This window comes from the organism of the source record quoted next, unplaced genomic scaffold (assembly GCF_019419815.1).
Source record: "Pyrus x bretschneideri cultivar Hongxiangsu unplaced genomic scaffold, Pyrus_bretschneideri_v1 Contig3, whole genome shotgun sequence".
Lineage (NCBI taxonomy): Eukaryota > Viridiplantae > Streptophyta > Magnoliopsida > Rosales > Rosaceae > Pyrus > Pyrus x bretschneideri.
This window is the reverse complement of record NW_025999612.1, coordinates 7,538,725-7,561,556: the sequence shown is the minus strand read 5'-3', so window position 1 is coordinate 7,561,556 and position 22,832 is coordinate 7,538,725. Positions and strand designations below refer to the sequence as shown.

Genomic DNA, 22,832 nt, shown 5'->3' with positions numbered 1-22,832 from the left:
CGTGTCGGGTTATCGGGTCATGTCAGAAATTGCCAGGCCTAGTAAAGTTGATCCTGTTCTTAAAAATCCAGCAATGCAGCCATTACTGATGTTACCCTACTTAACGATGGTAAACATCTGTCAATGAAAACTATACTAAGATGATTTCAAATCATCATTTTGAAATCATTCGGCAAACTAAACATTCAGATGATTTGAAATCTTTCGGCAAACTAAACATTTAAATGGTTAGATTCAGTCCTTGAAAATTAAAAATGAGTGTTATAAGATTTGAGAAATGTGGGGTGTATGTACAAAATATAAGGTGTATATTGAGAATGTGGGGTATGGGGGTATTATGGGAAAGTATGTGGGGTGTATTAAGATAATTTTTAAGTGAAAAAAAAATGTGGGGTGTATTAAGTATATGAGGTTTATTCAACAATTTGTGGGGTGTTAATATAATAAGCCTAAAGAAAATGGGAGCAATTGCTTTCCCAATTTCTTTTATTATATATATATATATATATATATATATTATTATTATTATTATTATTATTTTATTAGTTTATTACTTATTTGTAATTAGGTTGTTCAGATTCTTTTGTTGATCAATTTCCACCCTTAATTTTGCTTACCACTTAGAACCCACCTTCCTAGAATGCAGGAGCCACTTCCATTGGAAATTATCCCTGTTTCATTTTCAGTTTGGGAGTCTTTGTAGATTTGCCAGTGGGTCTCGACTCTTGACAGATAAAACAATGGTCTTGTAGATTTGCTCGTAAAGCTCCAGTATTTTCACCGGCTCTCGGATGTTTTCAACATCACCACCTTTTCGTTGTTATATGTCTTTACCGACAGTGTTGTCCGTGGCTTTGTTATGTCCTAGCAACAACCTAAAAACAAACCAACAAAAAATGCATTGATATCGTACTAACAATTTGATACTTTACGTCTTCAAGTTAAAAAAAAAAAGAGATCAAATAGCTACAATATTTACCCAAGTAAACAAAATATCAATTATAAACATTTAACACTAACTATTTCTCGAATTGAATAGGGCTACCGATATTATTCCTTAAATAGAGCACTAGTACTATTATTATTTTTTAAACTGAATACTGGCACTTTCACTATTTCTTAAACTAACACTCATTATTTCTTAAACTGAGTGGTACTATCACTATTTTTTAAACTAAACATTCACTATTTCGTAAAACTAAATACATATATTATCACTATTTCATAAATTGAATACTCACTATTTTTTATACTGAACACGGGTATTATCATTATTTCTTAAACTTAACACTAATATTTTTTTTTTTTTAAACTGAATACTGACACATATAAAGGAAAGAAAATAAATAGGATATTATCAGCACATCATAACATTTTTCATTTCGAATTCAACTTAACACACTGGGTCGTTCTTTCTCTAAGGTTCCTCTTCCTGAAGTTTCTACTACTGTTTGGATGATTTAGTTGGAGTGTCTTGGCCAAGAGCTGTTTGTTCTGGCTCTAGGGGTTAAGTTTTTCTTTTTAGTATTTGCGCTTTGTGCCCATTTTCTAACCCAAAAGAAAAAAAAAATCAACTGAACACATTTTCTAATATCGTAAATAATTAAGTGGTGTTCAAGTGTATAAGCGCTATCATATTTCCAACCAGAAAATACTCTTTGCCAGATGGCTAGAATGTAACAGTGGGTTTAGATATAGTGTGACTTATCTTGCTGCAGTTTCAGAAATAGTGTGGGTTATTTTGCTGCAATTTCAAAAATAATGTGAGTTACTTTGGTTCAGTTTCAGAAATAGTGAAGTTACTTTGCTGTAGTTTCAGAAACAATGAGTTATTTTGCTGTAGTTCCATAAATAGTGTGAGTTATTTTGCTGTAGCTCCAGAAGTAGCATGACTTATTTTGCTGTAGTTCCAGAAATAATGTGAGTTATTTTGGTTTAATTTCAGAAAGAGTGTAAGTATTTTGGTTCATTTCCAGAAATAGTGTGGGTTATTTTGCTGTAGTTCTAGAAATAGTATGAGTTATTTTAGTTCAGTTTCAGAAATAGTGTGAGTTATTTTGCTATAGTTTTAAAAATAGTGTGAGTTTTTTTTGTTGTATTTCTAGAAATAGTGTGAGTTGCTTTGGTTTAGTATCAGAAATATGGTGGGTTATTTTGGTTCAGTTTCAGAAATAGAAGCCACTGTTCAAGTTCGTAATTTCCCTTTCCTCAATTTAAGTTAACTTATTAAATATTATATAAATAAATGTCTATTTACACTTAAAAAACTATATTTGTATTACGAATTTGGGTTTATTATTTAATATAGAACATATAAATATTAGAATTTTAGAATTTTCTCTTCAGTATCTTAGTAATTTCATGGTATGATATGAAATGCAAACTCAAATGATTACGAGTTCGTAGTACTTTACAAAATATTTTTCAAAAGTCTCATGAATTTATAATAAAGTTTAAAAGAAATAATGGTGTTTTTACATGTGAATAAAAATCATTGGCTGATATAAGACATCGCATCACACCTCCTAATTTTTTTTGTCGGCATGTGTATCGCCTCCGAATTCATAAGTCCTTGAGTTGATAGGATGCTAGGTGGCGGAAGGTCATAGGATTACAATTACAAAAGAAGACTTTGTTTGTCACGTGGGAGAGAGAAAATAAGGTTGAGGTTTCATGTAGACACAGGGAGACATAATCGCAAAGAGAAGGAAGAGAGATTAAACGGAAAAGGCAGGGGCAAAATCGAAATTTCAGTGTTTGGATCATTTTAATTGGATTGATTTAGTATTAGGCTCTCTTCTAATTATTAAATAAAGTTATTACCTGATTTTTGGTTAACATTTCAAAGTTTATAAGTCATTTTTATTAGTTTTCCTAATTAAAAGAGAGAGAGAGAGAGAGAGAGAGAGAGAGGGGAGGGGGGAGGGGGGAGGGGGAGAGAGGGTGGGGAAGCATGTCGCAATCTCCGTGCATGCCCGTATCTAGATAGATCATAATCATAGTAAAAGTCAGTCAAGGGTCAAGTCCAAATTAATTTGCTTTGGACGTATATATTTCTGCAGATTAATTTCTCATACAAGTGGTGGCATATCTTGGATCAGTTCGATTTTATGCTACGGTATGTAAAACAAATTTTGAACTAAACGACGTCAATCAATCCAAGTTGATCAATCAGAAGTGTTCTTCCGCGAAATTGCCTGCAAAATTCATACAAAATTCGATCAAATTTTCACGGAAGTGAATCACTTTCAGAGGGCACCATTAACTTCAAATTGCATGAGATATGTGTACTGTGTTGGCTACGCGTAAACAGACATTGGACGGTGGCCTGTTGACAAACTTATCCCACAACAAATTAAAGAAAAAATGATCCGAAAATCTTGATTTAAAGATCTTCATATATTAAGTGAAAGCAATGCATGCAGGCATGCAGCCCAATAGGAAGCACGTAACATCGATGGTTATATTTGTGGTTGTTGCTTGCCCTTCTTCTCTCTGTGTACCGTCACAGGTTCACAATATTTACGCGTATCTTTTCCCTCCATCAAATTTGGCTTTTCATTTTTCTTCTTCTTTCCTATCAGGTTCCAATCATGTTTTTTACTTAATTTTCCTTCCCCTCCAATTATAAATTACCAAACTACAATTTGATTATGATTGATCAATTATCTAATGTTACATATTCAATGAAGGCTAGTGCTAGTTTCATCATCAATTATTCTAAAGATATTTGTCGATTTTCTCTCTAAACTTGTAAGAAGCTGTCAATTTTCCTCTTGAACTTTAATTTTATAATTACCTCTGAACTTTTATAATTAGCTAATTTCCCTTAACTTTGATTTTCACCGATTACCCACATGAACTTTTATAATTGGTCAATTTCTCCCATGAACTTTAATTTTATAATTGTAAGAAGGAATTTTATCCTTGATGTAGTGGACAACATTTTTTTTCTTCTTCTTCTTCTATTCTACTAGTTCTACTCCATACACTTTTTGTTGAATTTTAAAGTTTAGGAGGGAAATTGACCAATTATAAAAATTCTAGGGTAATCGGTTTAAATTATAGTTCAAGGAGAAATTTGCCAATTATAAAAGTTCAGGGAGGTAATCGGCTAAAATTAAGTTTAAAAAGGAAATTAGTAGCTCCTTACAAGCTCCCCAAGGGGGAATCGGTGAATACCTCATTATTTTTTATGGTGATGCTATCCACACATTTTTTTTTTACTTTCCATACATTTCTCTCAATTTCAAGCTATTATATCGAATGAATTGAAGAAAATTAAAGGATGAATATTAACAGGGTTGTCTCAAGAGTAAAAAAGGGTGTGGATAGCACCACCCACTTTATAGTATGACAATGGTACTAACCTAAGATAAATGATTAGGAGCATAACTCACACTTAGCAACCAGTAGTACTACTAGTCTAGTATAATCGTCTTACTTGTAAGTGAAATGTCAACTCGTATAGATGGTGATTTCGATGCGTAATTTTTTATGACTGGCAGCGTGAATCTAGTCATCCAAAAGTACTGTAATCGGAAATGCTCTCACCCCAACATTGGTTGAAAACTGGCATAATGCCATGGGTTCACTTGGCCACTGATTGAACAACAATTACATTTTTTTCAATATTGGGGTTTAGAAAGGCTCAATGCAACCATTTTCTTAATAGGCCCACGTTTGAGTTGAGGGTTGCCACAAATTTGGGTTGGTTAATTTGGGCTGGACATGCATACCAACCCAGTCCAAGCTAACTAGGCTTTAGGAAAAAAGGAAAAAAAACAAGAATTATAATTGAGCGAAATTTGGATGGTACTATCAACACACTCCTTTTTATCTCACACACTTTTCTTAATTTTGAAGCATCAGATATAATGAATTGAAGAAGATCAAACTATGAAAATTAACAAGGGGTTCGTAGAAAGTAAAAATGAGTGTAGAGGTGGCGCTACCTAGATTTTTATAGTAACCAATTCAATCCAATACGTATTGTGTTGAACTAATCTAGTTCCAGCACGCTTTTAATTGGACTAAACTGGGGGGCATTTGGCACTTGTAAGGAAAATAAAGGCAAAAATGAGTTTGATTTGGTTCGGTTTTTTAATAATATTTGTTAAATTGAACCAAACCAAAACATTATATTGTAATCGACCTTGCCCACTTCTACCAATCAGAAAATGAAAGAAACTACTTTTCACAATATTATTTCTCAACGTTAAAAGTGATTTCAAGTTCGATGTCCTCCACGCTCCAATACGAACATGGGCCAAACCCGTTATGTACCCTAGACCAGTTCATATTTAGCCCAATAAGGTATTTGCGTGTGGAGTAAGCCCATGTAAGCCCAAGCTAATCCAACTTAGATCATCACAGTTCACGTGTGGCTAAAACATTTCCAGTGAGAGGAGCCACTCTGCTCTCACTTCTGCCCCTGTTTTCTAAAACCCTAACAAGTGGGTTTAAGCTCTGCAATCCAAATTCCCAAAACCCGACTCGGTGAATGAATCAACTCCGATAATGGTGATTTCGAGCTTCGGAATCGCCTGCCGACCCCATTTCTGCCTCCGTGCTCCTCCGTTTCACTGCATCAGCAAGGTAATTTCAACCCTGCATATGTCAAATATAATATATATATGTGTGTGTGTGTGTGTGTGTGTGTGTGTGAGTTGCTTTATGAGCCACTCGTTTCAATCAATTGCAGGTGCAAGTGAACTTGGTCGCGGCCATGGAAGCGCTTGATGAGCCGGAGGGTCTGTTTAAGGACAATAAAAGCAGTAATTCTGCCAATGGAAGAAGCAAGTTTCGACCTTTTGGTTTAATTTTCTTGCCTGTAATTTGGGTTTTGTATTATGGATCATTTGAATGGTTTTTTTTTTAACTTTTACTTTCGGATTTTTTGGGGGTGCAGAAGATGCTAAGGCGCCGGCATGGAAGAAGTTGAATTCCACAGAGCTTGGGATTACTACTTCAATGATCGACAAGCCTACTCGAAAGGTTCTCAATGGGCTAAAACGAAAGGGTGCGTGTTAATGTAGCGTTTAGATGGTGATCAAGTTTGAATTTATGGTTGAATTTGGTTTGTATTATTAAAATGGTTGTTGCTTTATTCTTAATTGTGTAAATAACCGTGTTAGCTTGTCTTCTCTTGTAGGATATGATGTGTATCTTGTAGGAGGTTGTGTAAGGGATCTTATATTAAACCGTACGCCAAAGGACTTTGACATAATAACTTCTGCTGAACTGAAGGAGGTTTCGCTCTGAAATTTTTACTTTAATGTTATCTGGTTGTTGATATTATAAGTTGTTTCCAGCTTGTTGTATCTGCTGTATTTTCAGGTGACAAGAACATTTTCTTGGTGTGAAATAGTTGGCAAGCGGTTTCCCATATGTCATGTGCACATTGGTGATACAGTTATTGAGGTTTGTTTTATGGAGTAATTCTAAGCAATTTTTCAACTAATAATGAACTATTAGCCTAATGCATTGGGAGTGCTATCATTTCGAACTCAAATACCACGAAGTTCCTTGTACATTTGCACACAGGCACAACACATATATGCACACTGTTCTAATGTCATGTTAATGTTTGCGCTCATATCAGGTCTCAAGTTTTAGCATCTCTGCACGTAAGTCTGGCAGAAACTTAAGTCGTGATTTCAGGAAACCAAGTCACTGTGACGACAATGATTATATGCGTTGGATGAATTGTTCACAGCGTGACTTTACCATTAACGGGTTGCTTATAAAACCCTTTTTACTTGAAAGTTGGCAATTAAAACTCTTCCTTCTTTTTATTTCTTATAGTCTTCCTTTTTGTCTTTTGCAGGTTGATGTTTGATCCTTATGCAAGGATAGTGTACGACTACATGGGAGGCATTGAAGATATTAGAAAAGCTAAAGTGTGCTTGTACTCTTAGCAGTTGTGATTTCTTAAATTACTTTACCCTAGATGGCAAATACATTGTCCTCACATCATCTTCTTTGGGCCTAGGTCCAAACCGTGAAACCTGCAAGTACTTCTTTTCAAGAGGATTGTGGTGAGTTTATGTGTGCACAATACAAGGTTACCTGTGCTCAATTGGCAAACAGTTTATCATGTTTATGAAGATGCTAAAATCAGATTCTGCATTTTGTGCAGCTCGCATTCTACGTGCAATAAGAATTGCTGCCCGTTTAGGATTTCGTATTTCCAAGGACACAGCTCATTCTGTTAAAAGTTTATCTTATTCAATTCTTAGGCTTGATAAGGTATTTCAATAGCTCTTTGACCTTATCATTTTTATTTTTTTTCCACTTAATATTCTGGAGTTCCTGAATTACTTTCTCATAACTTTATGCTTTAGGGAAGGCTCCTCATGGAAATGAACTACATGCTAGCGTATGGTTCTGCCGAAGCTTCTTTAAGGTTGTTATGGAAATTTGGACTTCTAGAATTGCTTCTTCCTATCCAGGTATGGGTCTTATAAGTGAATAAATTTTCTACTTGTCCACACCATAGAATTAGTTCTAATACAGTTTCATCTTGCAGGCAGCATATTTTGTTCGCCATGGTTTTCGAAGACGTGACAAAAGGACCAACCTGCTTTTGGTAATCATCATTACATAACTATTCACTTACTTGTTATATGCTTATTCATAAGTTCACATATTAAGAGGCTTTGCCTTAACAGCGAAAGACTTGTTAATTCTTTGGCTTGCCACATGCAGTCCCTTTTTTCTAACTTGGACAAACTTCTTTCGCCTGACAAGCCATGCCACAGTAGCTTATGGTAAGATCCTTTCGAAATAAATGAATGCTCGTTTACATTATGCCATTTATAGCAGGAAATTGGAAAGATAAAATTGCATGTTCTCTTGTATAGTAGAGGTTTTAGGATATTCTTTCAAGCTAGCTCATTACACTTTGGACCAAGACTCATCACAGGTTTACACTTCCAGGGTTGCGATCTTAGCATTCCACAATGCACTATCCGAACAACCTCGGGATCCATTGGTGATTGCTGCACTTAGCCTTGCAATTCACAATGGTGGAGATATGTTAGAAGCAGTAAGCATAGCCAAGAGAGTCACTAAAGTACACGATGTTAGCTTTCACGAGTTATTAGAAAATCAGAATTTGAACCATCGAGCATTGCGAGATGAAGTTGTGAATCTCACAACATCTCTTAAGCGTGCCCTCAATAATATGACTGATGAACAAATAGTCTCTCAGGCAATGGCAGCGTACCCACAAGCACCATATTCGGATCTGGTAAGCACTTCCTTTTATTTCTTTTCCCGATGAAGTTGCATGCTGATCAAGCAATTCTTCGTCTCATTTACTGATAAACTGCAAAAGGGCTTACTTATTTGATTTGATCTCAAATCACAGGTACTTATCCCGTGGGGATTATCTTTGAGGGTCTGCCGGATTTTTAGCTGCGTAACGTCAGGCGCAGAGAGGGGATTCATCCCGAAGCAGGGCGGCAAGATTGATTATGAGTCATTAGCTCAGGGAGCCCTGCCGGAAGTTCGGCATATTTTCGCAAGAGTTGTGTTCGATACCATATATCCTCTTAGTCTAAATCCTGATAATGCTCAAACATGACTTGCTTGTGAGAACAAATTTTCGAAATCTTAGTAGTAAGATATGGGAGTCGTTTTTTGTCCCTTTGTTCCCTCACCTAAACTACACGACTAGGTTAGGGCGGTTAAACCAACTCTCATACGAGCTCTTAGCAGTTCATTCATCTGACAGTAGACGATTAAATAGCATCATTGAAGACTTGAATGTTACCTCAATTTAGTGGAACTTTTTATTCTATGTTACATGTTCATTGATGGGAAAATTGACCCCAGAAATTTCTCTTGCCATCAAATCGAGCAGTACAACGTAGTGAACAAGTATACATACAGGATCAATGACCGAAATTGAATCAAATCATCACTTCGAAAGAAATAGTTTATGCAAATTCTCAGAGCCAAAAAGACTTTGGGGTTGTCAGCTATCCGTTATGGATTCAAGCGTTGGCAACCTTGATGGCGGCAGGCAGCAGGAGCAGGACCACCAGTAGTCGGCCTGAGAAAAGCAATTGAACGCACCACGTCACATTTCAACGGCCAAAAACAGAGCATCCTTGGAAGAACAAAACGAAAGACAATGAAGGGAGCAGAAACTTACAGCCCTACAAAAACTTTGAAAGCGTCATAGATAACCCATTGGCCTCCGGTGAGGGTTCCGATCATGACGATTCGCAGAGGAAGGCCTCGGGTGAAAAGACCTAAAACTCCCAGTTTCTTCACAGCCTGCAAGACATCAATCACAATTAAAATAAACAACTAATTATTAAATACGTGTTGGTAAACGCAGAGGAAGCCGGAAATATATGAACACTCACTTCGCCAACGGTTGCTCCCTTGGCATTGTTGAGGAAGGAGACCAAGTTGTCAGCTGGGTGCGAGACAACAGCACAGAACACACCAGCAATGTACCCGCTAGCAAAGCTCACACCCAGCTGCAAGGGTTTGCTGCATTGCTCTTTAGGTGTTGGGATGGCATGCTTGTACATGAGCTCGATAATCGTCTCGAAAGACGCGAATTTCATCATAGTATCTGTAGAAACCAGGATCATGTTTACGCCCTTATGAGTAAATGCATGGGAAGGAAGTTAGGAAGCAGAATAAAAGTTGACTGAAAGGTTTCAACTTACAAGGAACTTGACGTCCCCAGAGCGGAACCATCCCTTTGTACAACCTACAACATAACGAAACTCCTTAGCCTCATCATACCAAAGCTTTTCAACACACAACATTGTGTTTCAGTTTTCGATTCATACGTACCCAAGAGCGCCTTCGGATTTGATGAACTTCGGAAGGCCATCAGTCAAGCCTCTGGCAAAACCGGGCTGAGTTTGGACACGAACTTTGACGGCTTCCATAGGACAGAGGGCGACATCGGCAATGACTTCAGCTGATGCAGAACCTGCAAGGTAGATCAATGTTTTGTACTTGGCTGCATACTCAGGGCCGGCAACGTCGCTGTAGTACTTCTTGAAGAACTCGTAGAGCCCGAACTTGCCGGCTCCCTGAATACTGTAACCAACCCAGGTTGGTGCCCAACCTTTGAACAAACCCCTAATGCCCTGCTCCTTGAGCAGAACTCCGAATCCGGATGTGATGCTCTTGTACTTGATTGGGTCAATCTGAAGAAGGGTTTTAGGGTTTAGAGGCAGTGGTAACTTTAGCAAGCTTAGAATCAACATAAGTAATGCCACAATGTCCGTTTGAGAGGATCGCTATTCAGACTCTATAAAACAAATTTGAGTGGGACTTGTTGACGCTTGTAGTTTTTGTCTTAAGAACAGACTCCTTCAAAAGCAAGGTTAAGTGCGAGTGCTTGCACGTATTGAGAGAGTCTGAATAGCGTTTCTCTTTGCAAAGATATAATGGAGGCACTTGATGTGTAAATGTATAATTGATCATGCTAAGTGATGTTAAAAGTAACATTAACTACTTAATTATTGGGATGAATGTGAGAGAGTCTGAATAGCGTTTCTATTTGCAAAGTAACATTTATATTTGAATGCGTTTCAAAACTTTGTTTATTCGTGATTCATAATCAGTAACCAACTGTGAAGTCACAAGTTACGTGACGCATGATCAAAATACTTGGCTTACTATTTGGTTCCAAACTTGTTAAACAACAACCACATCGGTTACAAGAATCATGAATTCCAAAACCGTGTTCGTGTTGAATAACACCTAGAATCCGTAAATGAACACTACAAAATTCGACGCTTGCTCATATTTTCAGAAACCAAAAGGGAAAAAATAATAGCGAAGAAGCTGATCACCTGCATATTACACTTGACGAGATCGATCGGGGTGACAGCCAAGTGGGTGAGTCCGGTGCTCAACATCCCTCCTACGCCACACGCGGCGTAAAACCCCGCCGAGTACATCTCCACCTTCTCTTTGGGCGCCGGAACCACCACTCTTTTCGACAATAACGCTGCCCCCACCAACGACGATGAAACCGACGGCCGCAGTGCATCAGTACTCGTCGTCATTGAAGAAGATGAAGAGTACAAGAAGCTTGGGACGAGAGAGTGGCGACGAGAGTTGCTGAGTGGATCTGCCATTTTTTGAGCTGTCTGAGAAACGAGAGGAAATTGGAGAGACAGTGTTAAAATGTTGGTGGAAATACACGTCGAAAAATGTGCGCGTGGCGCGCAATTTTATATTATCTTGGCCGGGCGGAGTGGCCATTTGCGGAAGGGACCAATCATCATTCAAATTTTCAAAGCCTTGTCGCACTCAAATATTTGAGATAAATTAACATCATTTTTAAAGAAGATGTCCAATTTTAAGTGAAATGTTATGTAATCAAATTTAGGAGTAAGAGCAAGTTTTAACTGATATGTCAATTCTATGTGGATTAATATATGAGTTTTCATATGTCAAATTTAACATATGCGAAAAAGTGATGTTAAATCATTTTTAATTATTTTATTATGTATGTCTTATTAATGCACCAATTATATATCTGAAACTTTATTTTAATTGATATTTTTATAAAATAGGTCGTACAAATATTATTTAAAACAAACAAAAAACATATCGGTTGAAAAAAAAAAAAAAGTCTGACATTGCCACGTTAACCATCAAATTAATATTTGATATTTATTTTTTAACATCTTCTTTGAAGATACTCCAAAAAAAACAATGACCAAAATTAATAAGAATATGCAAAAATAAAAATAAGTGTATCAATAACATTATCATTTTTGTTCGATGAGCAGCCACGTGTAACTAGTTTCGTTTCTACAAGATGCTAAAAAGAATATTCAGACCTAGAAATATTAAAGAATCTTCTGCCCATACCTTAATAAGCAATAATTACCTTCCAGTTTCAAGATATCAATTTTTACGGAACTGGTAACTGCAATCGTAGTTCTCTTCGTAGTCAGTATTATAATATATGCTGGCTTTCTAATATTAGAGATTATTAGTGCGAAATATCAAACTAGTGATTTACTCGTGTTAAGCGAATCATTTTCGTAGTTTAGTAGAAAAATTTATGGACACCAGTAATGTTAAGCTATGTGAAAAGCCTAAAACACACAATAAAATATTGTGACATGTGATAAATCTGAGGCATCATTATTTTGTCGTTTCTGATTCATATAAGTCTCTATCATATAATGGCCTATGAATGTAGGCAGCTCTTGTAGTTTAAACGACGTTTCACTTCAATTTCTGTAATTCAATTGTCGTGTATCTAAATTAGTAATTGTTGCCATTCGAAATCATAAGTTTTTAATATACTTTTCAAAAGCTCATCTCACTCGCACATGTCCTCTTATGTTCTAATTTAATCTACGTAATTAAGTCGTCGTCCTTTTGGCTTCAATAGTTATTAAACTAAAATGATTAAATAAAAGCGATTTAAACAACACTGAAGACAAATTGTATCCAAATTACTGTAGAGTTAGTTTTAATTTTCACTGTAAACCCATTTTGTGTGATACGACATGTAATTTTTCATTTCACAAGCACCGTTTCAGTCGCAGAACACGGCGATATACTTCATATTTCATCTTTGCGAGATGCGTCATATTTCATCATATAATTTGAAAGAAATTTTTTTAATTTTTAAATATCTCTCCAATTACATATGACATGTGACATTCCGTTCTTATTAATCTCTTTACACAGCATGTCACTTTTGTGCTGGATGCCTAGTTGTTAATTTGTCCCATGTGGCAACTTGTACCTAGCTTTTGGGGACCCACCATGATGTCCGAGTATCTACCACGTAAGTAGTAGATAGGGCTCTGTTCCAATAGGATAATTTAGCTCACTTTCACCATATCTCTATTTCAAGTAACCAAGTTTCTGTGCTTCGCTTTTGTGAGCTCCAATGGCTTCTGCTTCAGCAACTTCTCTCTGCAGGTTCCAAACCTTTCAAAACCAGCCAATCAAGACCTGCCAGGTACTAACATTTACCTTAGATTCACTTTTATTGCAGTTAATTTTGAGAGAGACCTTCAAAGAACACGTTCACTGCAACGTCCTATGCCACTTCTATGTTAGGACTGCTCAAGATGCCACAATAACGGGAACACGTGTCATTAAGTCTTCATTAATTTAGTCTCATTTGGTTTTTTAGTACTACTATACCAAATTTTGTGTGCTCAAGTCACATTTCTCTTGTTGTTCAATTGGGTTATCTCTTGAAAATTTGAGGTACTGTTTTGAAGAAAATCTTGCGTTCAGTAGTGATACTGAAGATAGGTGTACTCTCTGCATGTGCATCTCACACGAGTCTATCTACTTATCTGTGAAAGGCGTTCACATACCTTACTTATAGGTTAACCACTAGGGGTCGTTATTTTTTGAATTTCTTGAATATTGCCCAATTGATGGTTTTTTAGACCAATAAAATGTGCTGAAGGTGAAAATAATGCAGGTAACAAAAACAAGTTCAAGTATAAAGTTGGTTTCTAATGGATGGGCCAATAGTGGCTTCTCTTCTTTGAGGATCTCTCGTCTCCAAATTTGTTGCGCCGTAAGTTTTTCGAACTCGAAAATTAATTGTGTCTCTTGAAAGATTCATAGTTATTATTATTTGTATATTAGCTTGTGTCTATTTCTCTATTTATAATCGGTTATAAGACAGTTGATTTGTAAATTTGAGATTAACAAGTTATATTGAACCACATAAATGGACAGGCCAAACCGGAGACGGTGCAAAAGGTAGTGGAGATTGTGAGGAAGCAATTGGCTTTGCCTCCGGAGTCAGAGGTTTCCCCTGACTCCAAGTTTGCATTACTTGGTGCCGACTCTCTTGACACCGTATGTCTAATTTTCTTATCCAAATTTATCAAATTTAGTTTTATGTGCATATATAATGTAGCAATGTTCTCAAATAGCACTATTACTATGTCAAGTCTCGAGAATGTCGCCAACATATTGATACTTTATTTATAAAATTTCAAAACTATCTCGGATTATTTGCTATCGATTAGGTTGACGAAGAAGTAATTTGGATACAGGTGGAGATAGTGATGAATTTGGAGGAAGAGTTTGACATTAGCGTTGAAGAGGAGAGCTCTGAGAACATAAGCACGGTCCAAGAAGCAGCTGATTTGATAGAGAAGCTCATTGAGAAGAAATCAGCTGCTTAATTTATTCAAATTAATTGAGTTTAATTATGTTAAGCTTATTGGTTATGAGCTGCGACTTTTTCTTATTTGATTTGGTGAGGTTGGTTTGCTAGTTCTGGATTTGGATGACTTTGATTTGGTTTGGTGAAGTTGCCTAGTTTTTCTCTACAAGTTTGTTGCTGCAAAAATGCATGCTATTTGTCCTTGTTAATGTATGTGAACAAATAGAGCTCATCATAATTCCGGCAGTGTCATAGTTAGAAAAAGGATTTAACACTTCTCGGCACGTCGACGTGACATTATAAGTGAATACAATGATGTCTTGTGTTTTAATTTTCTCGCGTTATTGGTTTAAAATGCTATAATAATGTGCCTAAATAAAATCATTGTGTTGGATTTTTGTGGTTCATTGATAAAAGCAAAGTTAATATTGCAAAGATTTTCCAATCAACAGTTTCCCGATTGCTTTTATACACCAAGATATGTAGCTAATCGAGCTTAATTCGTCAAGTTTAACACGCAGTGATGTATTGTATTAAATACAATTCAAGTAAAACTAATATTGTAATATTTTTTAATTAACGGTTCACAATTATTTTCATACACCTAAACATGCATCTAGTGGAGCTCAATTGGTTCCCACTTTTTCATGTTATAGTGAAACACAAGCAACTTTGACGAGAGAGGTTTACATTTGCGCGTATATTATCTTAACATTTCTAACCATTAACGCACTTAAAAAAACAAATGACATGTTATTTGTTTATAATGCCATGACATCTTACTATTTATGTACATGACATCTTACTCCCATTGATCTCTAAGTAACTTCTACTCAATCGCTTGGCATTGAGAAACCAAACACGTTTAATCATTAAACAAGTATGATCACATTAGGGAGTTGACATGATTAAGAATAGTTAGAGATGAATAATTTTTTATTAATTAGTCTTAACAACTCATTGTCCAAAGCTTTCTCCTCACAAAACGTCAATGTTTCATAGACCTCTTCTCGTCCCAACGTTAGTCAGTTCGAATAAGGATCCTTTCCAAATTCTTTTGTGAGAATTCGAGAATTCGTGTTTATTATCATATCGTACGGTCAGAAATTATTTTAAATTTTATTATTTAAAATTGAACATAAATAATATCTAATAAAAATTAACCGTATAATTTACGATGAACGAATACCCTTCATAAATTTTCGAAATTCTTACAAAGAGGATCCGGATTCAGTTGTTCCGCAGCAAAAAGTCTACGTGTCCGAAACTGCCGACGAAATGCATCAATACCCGAAACATCTGGCATCGGCTGCCACCAAAAGCATCGGGTCCACGCCTTCTCATTTGACACGTCACCGCCCGCTTCCACTCATCCTCTCCCGCGAAACGTGCATCAACGTCAATCAAAAGCCAAAACGCCACCGTTTGTTTGCTCAGCATGCGCATTGCAAGTTTCAACCCCACACGACTTGTCTCTAACCCCCGAACTCAAGGGGAAAAACACCTTCCCCTATTTCTCTAGTCTCTCTCAGTCCACCTCCCGATTTTCCTTAGATTTTCCCGAGAAAATTTTCTCGGGAAAATATCAGCTTTCATTTCACAGCAATACATACATATATATAAACACACATACGTACACATATAGATGGATCGGAGGAGACAAGCGAGTCCGGTGTACTCGCGGCAGTGGAGCGGAGGCTCGAGCAGCACAGGCTCTTCTCCGGCGATGTCGCCAGCGCATCCTCAGTCCCGGCTCAATCCGTCGGCCACCGGAATCTCCACCATCAAGCGAAATCAAAACTTCGCCGCTAAAGCCGCCGCTCAACGGCTAGCTCAGGTCATGGCTTCTCAGTCCACCGGCGATGACGACGACGACGACGACGACGATCTCGGTTTCCGATTCGCTCAGCCGCCTCATGCACCGTCTTCTTTCTCCGGAAATGGTTTTACTAACGGCGCAAAGCCTCTTCCGGCGATTGCGGTGGCTCGGCCTAATAGATCTCCCTCGCCTGCGGTAATTCAAAATCTACGCTGATAATTACGTGATTTGAAATTTTGAATCATGTGGAATTGGATTTTTTTAATTAATTTTTTTGTTTAATTTCGTTGATATCGTTTTAAGACCTGAATTTTGCTTACTTCGTTGTGTTTAGATTGAGTTGGAGCTTAGTTTCATAGAGATTTATTTAAATTCGAGTCTAATTAAACTTTAATTATTTTTTCTGCTAGAGTTCTTACCATTGGCTTGTTCTTAATTAGTGTTAATTTAATTATTTGACTTTTAGTTAACGTTCGATTGGTAAACTTGTAAGAGGATTTGAATGTGGTGATCTTATGGCTGATTGGATTCTGGTATTTTAATTAGTTAGGTCGGAACTTTGTAGAGCATACAACATCGGTTCGCTCCTCATCAACGGGGAGGCCCTCTATGTCAGTTCGTTCAGCGGCAGTAGGTGCCACCACCGAGCAAACCATCGCTTAGAACTCCAGTAACCATACCTCCAATTGATCCTCCTTCTAATAGGAATAGAGATAAAAGGCAAGTTCGTATCTATTTCTCACTTGCATTATAGTAGCTAGTTGATATTATCGAAATTTAGGAAGTATGTGTAGCTGATATATTTAATTTGTTACAGGGACAGGTTTACACCAGATATTGGACAGTTCAAAGCAAAGGCCCCAGGAGATGAGCGTGAAGCTTCTGCGCTTCGTGATGAAGTATGTCATTTTCATCCCTTAACGGGCGCTGATAACCTTTACCTGTATTTAAGGATACGCATTATTGCTCCACTTTTAAGATTGTTATTTGTGGAGCTGTAACTGTCATTTTTTCAGCAGTAGTCTTGAAACTAACATGTGCTGTAATTGCAGCTTGATATGCTACAAGAAGATAACGAGATTATACTTCAGAAGGTGTGCTCTTCTACATTTTAGTACACACACGTATATGCAAATACTTTACATTCTAATACAGACATACATTCATAACCATGCACGCACGGAGCATGACTCGGTTATATTCGATGTGTGAAATTTATGCCTAAACATGCATTACAGCTTCGCCTTGCTGAAAAAAAACATGCGCAAGCAGAGGCCAGAGCTAAGGAGCTTGAGAAACAGGTCAAACCTTTTATTCATATTGATGTAACTGTATGGCTTGTAAATCAGGAGATGTTGCCGTTATGTTTCTTTTTATCATGTTATATGTTCCTTTATAGTTTTAACAATATTAGCGTAAGTTTACTACAAAGAAGGTAGCGGTGCTGATTCAGCCATTTTTATGGTCAATTCATTCACAGGTTGCTAATCTGGGGGAAGGTGTAAGCATGGAAGCCAAATTGTTGAGCAGGTAACGTTGAGCTGTTTTGCGTCTGTTCTGCCTTTATTTGATATCCTGGTTGTGATTATTTAAATGATTCATCTGCAGGAAGGAAGCAGCTTTGCGTTCAAGAGAGGTAAGTTGGGAGGGTAAATTAGATGTGGCATAGATATAGCATTTAATAAGGATACTACTAGTATAGGTTGAAACTTGTTCTGTTAAAATGACATAGTCAGTGGCTGTCTTTAAACTAAAACTTATTGATTGTTCAGGCTGCTCTTCTCGCTGCCAAGCAAAACAAGGATGGGAAAGAGGAGGAAATTGCAACTCTTCGATCAGAAATTGAGGTATATTCTTTAGATCTTAATCAAGTGTTTCTGATTTATGTGATAGCTTCTTGAGTTTTTTATGTTGTTATAATCAGAATTTAAAAGATGGGGCAGCAGCAGCAGCCGAACAGCTCCGAGAAGCAGAATCTGAAGCAAAGAGTCTTCGTACAAAGACGCAAAGAATGATTTTAACACAGGAAGAGATGGTTTGTCTACTGATACTCGTGTGAGATTTATTTTTAGCTGTTCATACTCTTTTAAGTTTATTTTTGTATGTATCTTTTAGGAGGAAGTTGTTTTGAAGAGATGTTGGCTTGCTCGTTACTGGGGTTTAGCGGTGCAACATGGTATTCTATTTTCTACCATCTTCTCCTTGAATGAGGATATAAATTGCATGCCTAAATTTGACATCTCAGCTTGCTGAGGAATGTTTCACTTGATTTGGAGATTTTGGTCAATTTCAACATTGTGTATTCCATTTTAGTCATAACGTCAAGAAAGTGTATGGTGAAGTGTGTTTATATATGTGTATATGTGAATATGGATTTGAATGAATCAAGTTGTAGATTTATAATTAGTTAGATTTTGCTTTATTTTTTTCTTTTGTGCTTAAGGCATATGTGCAGATATAGCAGTGTCAAAGCATGAGCATTGGTCGTCGTTAGCTCCTCTTCCATTTGAAGTTGTCATTTCTGCTGGACAAAAGGCAAAGGAGGAACCTTGGCGCAAAAGTTAGTTTAGTTGTTCCTTATATCAAAGAAAACGATTATGTTATCTCTTTATCTAATTTGGTTTTTCATTTGATGCACTCAATTAAACTTTTATATTGTATGATGTCTACCAGGTGGTGATGATCCAGATAGAAGTAAGCTGGCTCGGGATTTAACCGACCTCACCAGCGAAGGAAATATTGAGAGTATGCTTTCAGTGGAAATGGGTATGAGGGAATTATCTTCTCTAAAGGTCGATTCCTAATCTTTGACTTGTGAATCTTTTTATTCTTCTTTAAAACAAAATATACTTTATATTTTTATTATTATCCAATTTTCAACTTCTAATTGCTGTAGTACATTTCTTTTAGGTTGAGGATGCTGTTGTAATTGCATTGGCCCAACATAGACGTCCTAATTCTGTTCGGCAGTCCATTTTAGGTATTTTTCTTTATTGTTTCATGTTATTCTAGAATTTGCCTGGTTATGGTGTTTTGGTAAACTATTTTGATAGTTACATCCATGTGCTTGATGGTTCAAATGCTGTGCGTCGCAACATTTTATTCTTGCTATCAATTTCATGCTGGCTATCCTAGAGTTGTCCAAGGTTAAGGACCGGAGCAGAAAGATTCTGAAAACAATGCTTACCTTACTTTTCTTTTGAATTTCAGATTCGAAATCACCTGGCGCCCCCAAGTTCATGGAGGCATTTGGTAAGAGAGATATTTTGATCTATTGCACAATGTATCTTTGTATCACATATATATGCCGAAATTAAGGAATCTCAGCACACATATATTAATCATACTAGAAAATAATTTTATTACTATTTCCCAAAGCCTCCCATCTTCCGGGACGACTTTTCTTGTAACTTACCCAAAATTAAATGCACATTTTTTTACTAAAAATAAAATGTAAAGAAAAGTGATCACACGTTGCGTTTTGGTGGATATTCAAAACCAAGCAAGTAGTTCAAAACTACCTGCTTCGAGTCATGTGATAGAATCACAGTTATATAGTATTTACACATCAAGTTTATGGGTAGATTTAAACTGATGAAAAGTGGTAATCTTATCACTATTCTGTTTTTTTTCCTTGCAGATCTTAGTGACGATGAGATTGAAGACATTTCTTTCAAAGTGGTTAGTTAGTTTGCCCCCTTGAATATACGAAATGCCCATATATTCTTCCCTTCTGCTATGATATCTACTATTTGTATTAAAACCAGAAACAAGATACCAAATTATGTCAGTCGACATTTGTTTGCATTGAATACTCTATTGACATCACAGGCTTGGCTGACTTACTTTTGGAGAAGAGCTAAAGAACACGGCGTGGAAGATGATATTGCAGATGATAGGCTTCAGTTATGGATAAGCCGTAGTGTGCAGACGCCAACTTGCCACGATGCTGTGGATGGTAAGCTTCATAATGATGAAATATCAACAGTGCCTAGATTCTTATTAATCGGTGATTCGGTAAATTGATGCCTACTAAACGGAGAAATAGAAATAGATTGGAAGACTTGTTTTCGTTTGGAATTTATAATTTCTATCGAATGTTGTTGCTGTAAATGAACGTATAAGTGCTTGTGGCAGCGGAGCGGGGTTTATATGAGCTGCGGAAGCTGGGGATAGAACAGCAACTTTGGGAAGCATCTCGTAAGGAAATCGATCAGCCCGTCTCGGCTTACAAATCTGCTGCAGCAGATTTTGACACCTCTTCATGATAGATGCTGCCTTCAGATGGTTTCTTATATCATTTCTTTTTTCTTTTTATACTATTTTTCACATGAAGTGTTAGTCCAAACTGCTAGCATCTCTCTCTCTCTCTCTCTCTCTCTCTCTCTCTCTCACACACTGGAGTTCCTGTATAATTAAACTGAGTTGGGATTGTAGTACATATATCACTCAATTTTTTTATGTAATCAAGTTCACATTTTTTTTTTCCCATTGCGAGGGTTTGCGAATCAGTAGCGAGTCATTTCTCCTCTCGTCTTTATACGGAATGAGATTTGCAATTGTTTCGGCCAATGAAACATGCCTGTCAAGATCTTTCGGGGACTCTTCAAATGGCTAGTACGAGTTCCTTTTGTGTACAACTGTTGGACGAAATGCTTACTCAGCAACTACGCCCAAGACGAGTAGACAAGACTAGGTAACAGGGTCTCGACAGCACTTGCCAGGGGCACTCAACAAGAGTCGGTAGTTGACATGTGTGCATTATGGCTTGTAGACAACGGTAGCCCACCAAGTGATCGACAAAATGCCAAAAGAAATTGCACACTTACATTGCGACACCTCAAAGTTGTAATCCTAGATGCTTGGAGCACTAGTGTTGTGTTTGGGTCGGTAAGTTACTGGTCCAGAGACCCAAAACAAGTTGAACGATGTTAAATTTGTGTTAGCACTGAGCGGTCCGAAACACTAAACTCCTCTCAATAGATAGCAGAAGCTTCCTAAAAAGAAGGGGAAAAGTCAATCGCCAAACGCAAAACAACATAAGCAACTCCTCTCAAAGCTAAAGCTGCTTCACAGCACCCCTAAATTGAGGATTATGTTTTATATGGTAGACAAGAAAAATGCTAAGAAGACTTTTTCAAAGTAGGAACCGTGAATTCTCTGTCGCCTCACAGCTTAACATTAATTCTCGTGCTAACATTATCAAACGTTGTGCAAAAAATATAAGATGATAAAGAATCTGTGAAAAATCTGATTTTTGAGAGAGTGGCCTTTTGACACTTCTAGGTAGACAAATAGAAGCAAAGTCCAAATTAAACTAAGCTTCTCTACAAGTTCAAGTCAACCGGCACTTACCACATTACCTTAAAAGAAGGAACTCAATAATATTTCCATTTTTTAAACAAAAGAAATATTATATCCTTCTTTTGGAAGCTATTTAAATATAGAAAAGTTGATTGTCTTTTCTCCACTATTAAAATTCCACCAAAAGGGGGGAATATATGTATATAAAAAAATAAAACAAATGAAGAAAAAAGGTGAAAACTTTGCTTTCATGCCAAGACAGTCAAGACTTTATAAAAATAAACTCTAATGTACACATTTTCCAACTGTGATGCTCCTAGCCACGGATTCGAATTCAGATTCTCTCATCTCTCATTATCTCTCTCCTTTAATTCCTTTTGATTTAAACGTTTACAATTAAGGAGTCCCTTGATGAGAAGGGTCTGAGGAAAGCTTGAATTCAGTTCTTATAGTGAAGCCACATTAACATTTTGTGTTAATTTTTTTATAGAGAGACAAAGAGAAAAGTGTGAGAGGAGAGGAGAGGATGAGATAAGAGGATAGAAAATTTGGACGGGAGAGAATCTAACCACTTCCCGTTTTTTATATTCCTCTTTTTTTTTTTTTTTTTTAATAAGCTATTCACACACCTATTTTTACCTCCGAAACACCCTTGTTAATTTTTAATCATTGATCTTCTTCAATTCATTTGATCAGACAACCAAAAATTGAAAGAGATGTGTGAAAAGTAAAAATAAATATGTAGATAACAATACCCTTTTTTATTTCTCTTTCCATTCTACGCAGGCTTAAAACAATGGAACCATGGAACAAATCAAAACATATCAAAGAAATTTAAACATTAATTCTTATGAAAGGATACAATTACCTTTGACAATTTATTTTTATTTTCCTCGACAAGGTAGCGGAAATTTAAACCTGAAATCTCTTCTATATTGAAAAGAATCATTAACCTAGGAGCTAATTAATAATGTTGAGCGCTTGTTAGATGCCAAAATTATGTCCTTAAAAATCAGAGAAAAGGCGTTGAAGCAATGATGAAGAAGACCAGCCATGTTCATGGAATATATATAAAATTGGGACCATATTATTTCCGCCATAACCAAAGTATGGTATGTGAATGTGACTTCATCATGAAGATTTTATCTTATGCTTAAACCTCATATCTAGGTTAAGATGCACATTGAGGACAATCATCCCGTTATTTCTTCAGTTGTAGTTACTTCATTTAGTCTTCACTTTATCGGAAGACATCTTAAAAAAATTATAGATGCTAGATGTTTTATTAGAAAGAGAGAATGCAATTGGTTGTATATTCGAGTTCATGTTGTAACTTTTTTATCTTGATAAAACAAGGGAATGTCACCCTAAAGTGTTGATCCTCTCCTTCAAAATCGAGGGTGACCACTTGCATCATGTGACTTCCACTAGAGAGTTAATCTTGTCTAATTTTTTATTTAAAATCAAATGAGAAGCTTAAAATGATCGATTTACAACCTCAACTGTTAAATTAACCAAAGTCAAATACTGATAGTATTTCAATCAAATATTGAAGAA

The 22,832-nt window shown here is 36.5% G+C and overlaps 4 protein-coding genes across 6 annotated transcripts; 3 read left to right on the top strand and 1 right to left on the bottom strand.

Annotated features, from left to right (window-relative positions):
• The first annotated feature begins 5,384 nt into the window (after positions 1-5,384).
• LOC103958265 (poly(A) polymerase I) lies at positions 5,385-8,652 on the top strand. 3 transcript variants are annotated; one of them, XM_009370514.3, is made up of 14 exons: positions 5,385-5,598; positions 5,705-5,798; positions 5,912-6,022; positions 6,155-6,252; positions 6,340-6,423; positions 6,605-6,738; positions 6,830-6,902; positions 6,995-7,040; positions 7,142-7,251; positions 7,347-7,454; positions 7,532-7,591; positions 7,711-7,772; positions 7,942-8,254; positions 8,375-8,652. In XM_009370514.3, exons 1-14 carry the CDS (start codon positions 5,521-5,523, stop codon positions 8,588-8,590), a joined length of 1,587 nt encoding a protein of 528 aa, XP_009368789.2. In that variant the 5' UTR covers positions 5,385-5,520; the 3' UTR covers positions 8,591-8,652. The 3 variants fall into 3 exon arrangements, with proteins under 3 accessions (XP_009368789.2, XP_048445682.1, XP_048445684.1); XM_048589725.1 differs by having other exon boundaries at positions 5,705-5,816; XM_048589727.1 differs by lacking the exon at positions 8,375-8,652 and having other exon boundaries at positions 5,705-5,816; positions 7,928-8,098.
• Positions 8,653-8,752: 100 nt separating this feature from the next.
• On the bottom strand, positions 8,753-11,337 carry LOC103958264 (mitochondrial phosphate carrier protein 3, mitochondrial-like). The gene is made up of 6 exons (XM_009370513.3): positions 10,836-11,337; positions 9,823-10,184; positions 9,693-9,736; positions 9,381-9,595; positions 9,164-9,288; positions 8,753-9,061 (listed from the first exon to the last, which is right to left on the bottom strand). The coding sequence occupies exons 1-6, from the start codon at positions 11,121-11,123 to the stop codon at positions 8,995-8,997; spliced, it is 1,101 nt and encodes a 366-aa protein (XP_009368788.2). The 5' UTR covers positions 11,124-11,337; the 3' UTR covers positions 8,753-8,994.
• Positions 11,338-12,820: 1,483 nt separating this feature from the next.
• Positions 12,821-14,318, top strand: LOC103958267 (acyl carrier protein 1, chloroplastic). Its single transcript, XM_009370516.2, has 4 exons — positions 12,821-12,976; positions 13,454-13,552; positions 13,717-13,839; positions 14,040-14,318. The coding sequence occupies exons 1-4, from the start codon at positions 12,905-12,907 to the stop codon at positions 14,169-14,171; spliced, it is 426 nt and encodes a 141-aa protein (XP_009368791.2). The 5' UTR covers positions 12,821-12,904; the 3' UTR covers positions 14,172-14,318.
• A 1,468-nt stretch (positions 14,319-15,786) lies between these two features.
• LOC103958268 (coiled-coil domain-containing protein SCD2) lies at positions 15,787-20,456 on the top strand. The gene is given in 18 exon segments (XM_009370517.3): positions 15,787-16,166; positions 16,518-16,612; positions 16,614-16,691; positions 16,789-16,870; positions 17,024-17,065; positions 17,210-17,272; positions 17,452-17,501; positions 17,580-17,607; positions 17,744-17,818; positions 17,896-18,006; positions 18,087-18,147; positions 18,415-18,531; positions 18,645-18,763; positions 18,882-18,951; positions 19,182-19,223; positions 19,612-19,652; positions 19,803-19,929; positions 20,109-20,456. Coding segments are annotated over 18 exon segments (1,701 nt in total). The 5' UTR covers positions 15,787-15,797; the 3' UTR covers positions 20,240-20,456.
• Positions 20,457-22,832: the final 2,376 nt, after the last annotated feature.

Excerpts from the sequence above, each read along its gene's own strand:
- LOC103958265 (XM_048589725.1), top strand. The coding sequence starts at position 5,521 with ATGGTGATTTCGAGCTTCGGAATCGCCTGCCGACCCCATTTCTGCCTC. Across the intron at positions 6,424-6,604 it reads TTGGTGATACAGTTATTGAG|GTCTCAAGTTTTAGCATCTC; the intron begins GTTTGTTTTATG and ends CGCTCATATCAG. Across the intron at positions 8,255-8,374 it reads AAGCACCATATTCGGATCTG|GTACTTATCCCGTGGGGATT; the intron begins GTAAGCACTTCC and ends CTCAAATCACAG.
- LOC103958264 (XM_009370513.3), bottom strand. The coding sequence starts at position 11,123 with ATGGCAGATCCACTCAGCAACTCTCGTCGCCACTCTCTCGTCCCAAGC. Across the intron at positions 9,737-9,822 it reads AAATCCGAAGGCGCTCTTGG|GTTGTACAAAGGGATGGTTC; the intron begins GTACGTATGAAT and ends GTTATGTTGTAG. Across the intron at positions 9,062-9,163 it reads TTCAAAGTTTTTGTAGGGCT|GCCGACTACTGGTGGTCCTG; the intron begins GTAAGTTTCTGC and ends TGCTTTTCTCAG.
- LOC103958267 (XM_009370516.2), top strand. The coding sequence starts at position 12,905 with ATGGCTTCTGCTTCAGCAACTTCTCTCTGCAGGTTCCAAACCTTTCAA. Across the intron at positions 13,553-13,716 it reads GTCTCCAAATTTGTTGCGCC|GCCAAACCGGAGACGGTGCA; the intron begins GTAAGTTTTTCG and ends ATAAATGGACAG. Across the intron at positions 13,840-14,039 it reads GTGCCGACTCTCTTGACACC|GTGGAGATAGTGATGAATTT; the intron begins GTATGTCTAATT and ends ATTTGGATACAG.